The sequence below is a fragment of the Arachis hypogaea genome, chromosome 6 (genome assembly GCF_003086295.3).
Source record: "Arachis hypogaea cultivar Tifrunner chromosome 6, arahy.Tifrunner.gnm2.J5K5, whole genome shotgun sequence".
NCBI lineage: Eukaryota > Viridiplantae > Streptophyta > Magnoliopsida > Fabales > Fabaceae > Arachis > Arachis hypogaea.
In genome coordinates this window covers 105,701,308-105,710,185 of record NC_092041.1, presented here as the reverse complement: position 1 = coordinate 105,710,185, position 8,878 = coordinate 105,701,308, and the positions used below count along the sequence as shown (strand labels likewise).

Sequence of the window (8,878 nt, the reverse complement as noted above, 5' to 3'; positions counted from 1 at the left end):
TATTGCATGATAAAACATTTTTAATTGGACATTCAATTCGTCAGAGAGAAAGTCAATTCGAAACAACTACAAATTGTCCACATACCAGAAATTAAGTAAATAGCTGATATACTTACCAAACTCCTTTCAACCTCATCGTTTAAAAGACTTAAGACCAAATTTAGAGTTGTTCCTCGACACAACTTGAGTTCGAAGGGGGTATTGATGATATAAAAGGAAAAGTAGAATAATAAAAAAGGATTAGAAATAATTTTCTGTTTTAGCTAGTGTAACAGTTCTATATATTAGAAGAGAGAGCTATGACTTGGTTTGGTATCTTCTATTCACTCATGTACAATTCTAATGGTTTATTGCACTATTATTCAGACTATTCTTCTCAGATTTAATATACTCTTTTCTGCTTTATTGTTTTCTGAATTTTATCTCTCTGTTATGAATTTTTTGTTCATTTCTTGTTCTTTGAACTTCTGTACTTGAGCTTCTATAATAACAAAGGCTGGTTGACTTTTGATGTGGGTTGACTTTGGCTTGAATCAATGTACTCACTCAATTCTTCGTTTGCTTTACCCCATAAAACAGCATAAAACCCAATTGATATTATTACTCCTCCAACAACACTGCAATACAAAAACAGATGCAAATGTCAAAGGATTAATACCATGTTTTAATATATTCCAATTTTTCAATAGTTAAATCTTAACAAAGAATAAAAGGGATTGATTTCCATACATGCCCAAATATAGTGGATCACCAAGAAATATAGCACTTAAAGCAGCAGCTATGCCTATAGACACAGGCTTGAAACTTGATATGTATACGGGGCCTTTAATATGGATACCCCATGTATGGACCAAACTGCTTAGGCCTGTGAAAAAGAATCCCTGCACATAGTACGAAATTTCAGTTAGAATTTCATTTTTTATTTTTTAGGACTTATAATTTATCCAACAACATTGATATTTCTCACAGAGTACAAAATGGCGACTAATGTTATATCTGGTTTTATAATCCAACCACTTAAGTTTGATCCATCTAATAGTAAGCACACAGGTGCAGATATGAGAGTCCCACACAAGTTGTAAAAGAACACCACAATAATCTCTGATGGATAGTCTTTGATCACATTGCTCTGTTTCATACAACAACAAAAATAAATTGTATTAGTTTCTTTAAATTTTTAATATCTAAATTCCTCTTTAAAAATTTTTTATATAGACAATTTGATATTCAACAAATTTTAATTGTTAAATTAATTTTTTACATTTTTTTGTTAGACAAATCAATCTTCATATAAAACTTTAATAAAAAAAATAGACAAATCATTTTTTGTTGTTATTTAATAAAAATATAACGGTCTTTAAGAAATTTTTAAATTTTCATTGTATATAGAAATAATCTGATATGAAAATTAATTTGTCTAACAAAATAAAAATATAAAAACTAATTTGATTATTAAAATTTATCGAAAATTAAAATGTCCGATTCAAAATTTTTAAAGATTTATTTGGAATAATCCTGTATCCTAAATATGACTTGGTATTTAAAGTTATTGTTTAGATTACATTCATATTAGTATAATACCTGAACAATATACCAAATTGGAACCAGAATAAACTCAATGGCAATAAGGAAGCCTCCAAGAACCCAATTTTGGTGGGGTGATGAGTCCTTTAGAAAATCTACATGAGGTGATTGGTGTGGTGATGATGAAGCAGAGAACAATGTTGGACCCTTGTAGAGAACAACTATGAGTGCACCTAATATTGATACTAAAGAACCCAAGATTTTGGCCTGAGTGCTCCAACTTTTTGGAGAAATCTTCTCCATCCTTCAATATACAAGGAGCAACAAAATGGTTAATAACAAAATCATCATATATGACATATAATGATATAAATGTAGAAAAATATAGGTAAACAATTTTTAACTAGTCAACTTTAAATAAATGTAATTAATAATAATTATAAAATACAATTCAAAAATATTTATTGATTTGTTGTTGGCTAGATTTTTGTAAGTTATCTGGCGGGATCGATAAATGTAAAGTTAACAATAAATGCAAAAACAATAACTTAACCAAACATAATTCCAAGGTATTTGTAATGATTTGATATTCATATACAGATTTTTTAAGTGAAAAAAAAAATTGTAGAATAATGAGATGTATAAGAATAATTTTTATTAAATTTATAATGTTTATTATGGGTGAATCCAAAAGAAGAGAAATATGTCTTGCATACTTTCAAATCTCTACTATTATGCCAAACGTTAACACACTAGCTGGCTGGGTGTGCATGTTACATTACAGGTGTTATAAACTTATAACTTAGAAGGATAGATATAATATTTGTGTGAGTCGGTTAATATGCTGGCTCAATTAATTCAACAACTGAATTTTATCTATAATTTGATAACTATCGGATTAAATTGAATCTCATTCATTCATATGCATACACTTATTTGCAAAATTTCTAAAAGCCAGACTTTTGGTATGAGAAAATATTAACCAAGGTTAGAAAAAAAAGTTTATATACACACTATTGAATTTTATAGAAATAACCACGATTAGAATATAAGCACACATATCTTTTTAAGAGATTATAGAGTTTTTCACGTGATATATATCATCAAGAGTAATACTAGATAATTAAATTTTTTTTGTCAATATTAACTAATTTTTTTAGAAATTATTTTGTTTATGTTAAATACTAAAATTAAATATTTTAAACCTTAAATTATAAAATTAAATTTTAAAATTAGTTAAGGTTAACTATGATTTTCTATATGATCAATTTTATGTGTACCATGTTCTTTGAGTCCATGAATAAGGGTGGTAATATGTATCTTATTCGTGGGTGTCCAATTTGATTCCATCTGATTGGGTAGGGTTGTCAATCTGATCCGCAACAAGTAAGATAGGATAGGAATTGGGTTTTCGTGCGGGTCGGGTAAGGTGTGGGTTGAGCTTCAACCCTATTCGACCAACCCGCATCATATATATGTTTCAGACCTCTCACTAAATGTAAAAGATCTTTAGTCACTAAAAAAATTATTAATTAATAATTTAATATTTTTTTACATAAAATTCAGTTTTATTTTAAATTATCATAAAATTATATAATAATTTTGCATCTTTTTTTAACCTACGGATAGAGTCGGGTATCCACAAATTGAAAACAGTAGAATTAGAATTGGAATATTCTCAACGAATAAAAATAAAGTTGAATTTATATAAAAATCTCAATGCGTAAGTAGAATTAGGGTTGGCTTTAAACTTTTTCCTATCCTACTTATTGTCATTCGTATCCATAAGGTCGCCGGTTTTATATTTCTGTATAAGAACTGCCAGTTGTACCAAGTATATATATATATATATATATATATATGTATATGGTGTCTATATTAGTGTATATATATTCCCATGTGATTACTACATTCTAAAACAATATTTATTTTGTTTATTCTTCGTTTTGTATTCTTACAAAGTTGGAATCCACAGTGAAATTAACTAATTGAGTACACATCCTTGATATCTAGACCACCGTTAATTTTTTTTCTGATATTGTACAAAATTGCAATAAAAAAACATGAAAGATTGCAAATAAAACGTTGATAAAAGAAATTAAAAACAAAAAAATGATAGAGAGATAGAATTAAATAAAATATATATATATATATATATATATATATATATATATGTTGTTTGCATCACATGTAAACTTATTTGAATTTAAACATTCACCAAATCCATTAATATAATAAAGAGAACAGATAAAAAGAAAAGAAAATATATAAAAAAACGAATGAATGGATCGGAATCCAGCAATAATTTAATGTAATATAAAATTGGTATTAAATACTATTTTTGATGTGGAAATAGCTAGCATGATGATGGGAAATAGAATAGCTAAAGCCAACCGCTATATATATTATTTATTCAAGTATTTTTATGCTGGCGGGGTCCAAATTGATTGCAATCATAAAGCATATTCTATGGGAAATCATTTCATTTACCAAACTAAGATGTGACATACAAATAAAATTAGCGGCATTATTCATCCAACTTGTTAGGCTTTGTATCAGGTGATGAGTTAGTGAGTAATAATGATACCTTGTCAAATAAACTATTGTTTAACAATAAATTATAAATATTTAATATAAGGTGGTAGTTCTGAATCTTCTGAAAATAAAAGAAGCAACCTCATAGTTATTGGGACTTTCTTATTAAATTGAAGGAGGTCTTTTAACGGGCAAAATCAAAGGCTCGTACATTATTTATTTATTTTTATAATATCTTATAATACCAAAAACATAAACTAAACAATAAAATAAGTGTTAAATACTTTTTAAAATTTTAAAACTATTTTGTACCATGTGCACTTAAACATCTTATTTTTAAAGATTGTGCCTATCAATCCCCGTGAACTTTTTTAAAACAAATTTGTTATAAAAAATATTATATATATGCTCATAAAAAAGCTATTAAATATATGTATTATAATTTTATATATCTTAATTATATATGTGATTGATTTTTTTTATATGCAGGTAATATTTGTTTATTATATTGATATTTTTATATTTTGATAACAAACATAATACATATTTAACAAAAGTTAAAGAATCAAATTTATGAATTTAGAAAAGGTTCGATCTCAATTTGCACATAAGTGATGTATCTTTTGTGGCTAAAATTTATAAGATAATGCTATTTAAACAAAGATTTATCCTTGTTAAATAACTATAAAATTTATTATATGTTCAAATTCAGTATTATATAATAAAATATAAAAAAACAAGTTTCGGATCACCTCCTTGATTATTCTTTAATCTCTATGAAGCAAAGAAGCTTCATAACTTCATAGAATTATAATCATCATCTATAATTTTAAAAGTGAAATTATATATAATCATTTACGTCACTTCAATTATTAAGTTTTCTTAAAAAAAATAAATAGGTACTTGACTTTTGATTTATAGATATTTAAATTATTCAAAATTTAAAAATACATTTAAGTCTTAAATAAATTGATTTTTTATATTTATTTGAATCTGTCAGACTTAAGAAAAAAATTAAATATGACTATTTGATGTAATTGATATATATACACACATAAAAAATGTAAAATCCGGTTAATTAACGGCTAATTAACCCATAAATGAGAATTTATTCTAGAAAGTCCAAAATGTGATTTTTGTGGCTAAATGTGATAGAGGAGATTGAGACGAGAATTTTGGTATCAATTTTATAGAATTCGGACCAAGATTGGACCGAACGGGCCAAACCGGGCCAATTGGACCCAAAGTGGGCCCTTGGCCCAACATAACTTAACCAAAACCCTAGTTTTCAGCACTCTCTCTCCTCACACAACACCAAACACGCTGAAAAAGAGAGGAAATGGGGGAAGAACACTCTCTCAAACCTCTATCTCTCACTTGATCTTCAAACCACCATAACTTTTGATCTAGAGCTCCGATTGCCGCTCCGTTTGCGGCCACGCGTTCACCGCGGAGAGCTCTACAAAACCCATACAACCAATCTTGAGGTAAGCCACGTTTTTCTGTTCGAAATCTCAGCCCCTATTTTCGAGTTTCATGGGTGAAATGTTGAGATTTTGGGTTCTTTGATGTTATAGGACCCAACTCTCTTGAAGGAGAAGGTTAATCTTGTCTCCTTGGACCTTGGGTGTGGTAAGATTCTCAACCCTAGTGTATTTTGTTGTTTTATGATGTTTGGGTTTTGAGATGTTGTGTATGGGTATGATGATTGTGGCTTAGGTTGTGTATATGTGAATATTGGAGCTTGATTTGGTGATTTTGAAAAGCTTGGAAAGGGTTTGGTGGTGAAAAATCTGTTCTTGGAGGTGTTGAGGCCTTGAGAGCTTGTGGATAAGTGGTTTGGAAGTGCTCCGGTGGAGCTTGGGAAAATCGGCTAAGGTATGGTTTCGGTTTCCCGTATCTAATATGTAATGTGGTAGGAAATACTTAGGTTAGAGGCCCTAAGATAGGCATTGAATGGTTGGTGTTGTTGAATTGTTGATATATATGATGTGGTCATATATGTGATGATGATTAATGATGCCTTGGTGGTATGATGTATGAGAAATATGCATGTTGTGATATATGCTTTATGATTGGTTATGGTTGAATTGTGGGTTGAACTATGTTGATGGTGAGTATGACGTTGATTGTGTACAATGATGATTTATTGGGATTGTGTTGTTGAGAATTGTCATGAGGAATAGCATATGATATGTCAATATGTTTGAATTTGAGCCACTTGGGTGAAGTGGGTTAGAATGATGAGATAGTGATTTTGTAAAATGTGGTAAAGTCTCAATGTGTGAGTTGAGGAGGCTTGATGTTGAATTTGACATATATTGATTGATTTCAAAGAAAAGGGATGAAAAAGGGCATGTTTTGATTGATTTTGAAAAGGGTTGGAAATGGCTTGTTTTGAAAATGGCACTTTGTGGTTTTTATGAAAAATATGGTTTTTGGGCATACTTTGGTGGGACATAACTTGGACTACGGATCTCTGTTTTGCGCCAAATCTATTTAGAAATGAAATTGGATCCGGGATGTCCATGCCGTTCGAAGAACGGGTGAAAAACGATTTAAAATGAGAAAGTTATGTCCGTTGGAAGATTGGGGTTCAAATTGGTAAATTCTGCAGCTTTTAACTTAGAAAATTTTTAGCAGAATGACCCCTTGCGCGTGGGCGCACTTGGCGCGTGCGCGCCGTCCTTCCCGAAAATGCCATACACGCGTACGCGTGATGTGCGCGGGCGCGCCGATGGTGCTGCACCCAATGCCCAGCCATTTTCCAGAGAGTTATGCCAGAACTGTGCCAGTGTTGTGCCTGGGGCACGAGAACACCCGCGCGTACGCGTGGTTGACGCTTACGCGTCGATTGGCAAATGTTTAATCCACGCGTTAGCGTGCATGACGCTTGCGCGTCGATGAAGTTTTGAGGCCATTCACGCGTGCGCGTGGAGTGCGCGTACGCGTGGCCCTGTTTTCATCCCAAAGTTGATTTTTGAGTTTTAAAAGCCAAATTTCATACTTCTAAGCCTCCGATCTCACCACTTATATCTTAAATCATTATGACATGCCTAGCTATTAAAAAGGGGCTAGTGAATGAGGTAACTTGCGAGTGAAGCAAGGGAAAAATGAATGATCATTAAGGATCAAGCATGATTATGTGAGATGCGGAGGATGGTGGTGGAAGTGCTTGTATGCCATTGGCCGAAGAGCCGTAATTGTTTATGAATTGGCTGGTTCTGGATTGAACCGTGAGCCGGAATAGCTGTGTATGCTATGAATATTGGCTGGTTATGGATTTAACCGTGAGCCAGAATGACTGATATGGATGTTGATCCATGGATGAGAATTCATGCATGTTTATGCTGAATTATTGATAATTGTAATTTGCACTTCCACTATCGGAGATACGAGTTTCCCTGGGTAGTAGCAGTGGCTAGCCACCACGTGCTCCAGGTTGAGACTTGATACTCTTTTGACCCTATGTCATAAGTGTGGCCGGGCACTGTGAAAGACCCGGATGAGCTCGCCCCCGTAAATATTCACCAGTGAAGGTGATGGATATAGATCATGATTATGATCAAGTTTATGATGAGTATAACTCGAGTTGGGGATGCATGACAGAGGGACAGTCCAATGGTTAGCTACCAGGACTTGTCGGGTTGGCTCTATAACCGACAGATGATATCATCAGCCACTAGGGACAGGCATTCATCATATGCATATTATGTGAATTGTTTGAGATTGCCTATTTGACTGCATATTACTTGCTAATTGTCTAAATGCCTTACTTGTTCCTAATTGTATATTTCTTGCTTGATATAACTGTGTTTGCTACTTTATACTCCTGCTGGTGGTTGGGAGGTCTGAAGGAATTGGAAAGGGAAGTATTAGTTAGACTGAAGTATCTTTAGTTAGATGCCCTTTATGGTTTAGCTTGATTATAAGCTTGATATTATTTTGGAGGAAGTTCTAGGATTGCCTTCGGCTTTCCTCTATTATTATGTATTATATATGTGGAAGCTGTTACCATGCTGGGGACCTCTGGTTCTCACCCATGCGGATTTTGTGGTTTTCAGATGCAGGACGTACGGTTTCCCGCTGATGCATGCTGGAGACTTCTATACTTGCGAAGATCCTTTGTTCTCGGGGCTACGTTTTGGTTTATATGTTTGCTTAGATACTTTTATCTCCATTAAATAAAACAAACTGTGATGACTCCTCTTATGGGAGATTTTGGAGAATAGATTTTATATATTTGTGTCCCTTTGGGTTTCCTTGGGGTTTTCCTTATTTTTATCATATGTATATATTGTTATGCTCGGACCGGTTATCTTCACAGCCGGATCTTGAGTCTTGATATTCCTGTTTTTGACACTCCTTTGTATATATATAATCACGTGTTGGTTATCCTTGTTCGTTACGTTATCGATCGGAGTGTTGCGCTTTCGAGTTGCGGTTTTTTTTTCTGTTTACCCCTTTTTCTACAAAGGCTCCTAGTTATAATCAATCATTCATACTACTATATGTACTAAATTTTTACATTTGAGGTCGTAATACCTTGCCATCTTTGAATTATGACTTAAGCATAAGACTCTGTATGGTAGGGTGTTACATTATGGTATCAGAGCAGTTCGTTCCTGTAGAGCCTGAGGGATGGACTGATTATGCTTCTGTGCATTCTCTGTGTGTGTGTTATGTGCTATTAGTATATCTGCTTGATATAATTGGCATAAACGTTCATGAGCATGCATTTGGGACTTTGAAGCACTAGACTTCCGATATTGAGACTGATCAACTTAATATCGATTGTTTGGTGTGTATAGGAACCAGA

General features: G+C 32.4%; 1 protein-coding gene across 1 annotated transcript; it reads right to left on the bottom strand.

Annotated features, from left to right (window-relative positions):
* Positions 1 to 210: 210 nt before the first annotated feature.
* Positions 211 to 2,150, bottom strand: LOC112697341 (WAT1-related protein At5g40240-like). The gene is made up of 5 exons (XM_029287666.2): positions 2,078 to 2,150; positions 1,582 to 1,828; positions 968 to 1,129; positions 730 to 881; positions 211 to 617 (listed from the first exon to the last, which is right to left on the bottom strand). The coding sequence occupies exons 1-5, from the start codon at positions 2,116 to 2,118 to the stop codon at positions 482 to 484; spliced, it is 738 nt and encodes a 245-aa protein (XP_029143499.1). The 5' UTR covers positions 2,119 to 2,150; the 3' UTR covers positions 211 to 481.
* Between the last annotated feature and the right edge of the window lie 6,728 nt (positions 2,151 to 8,878).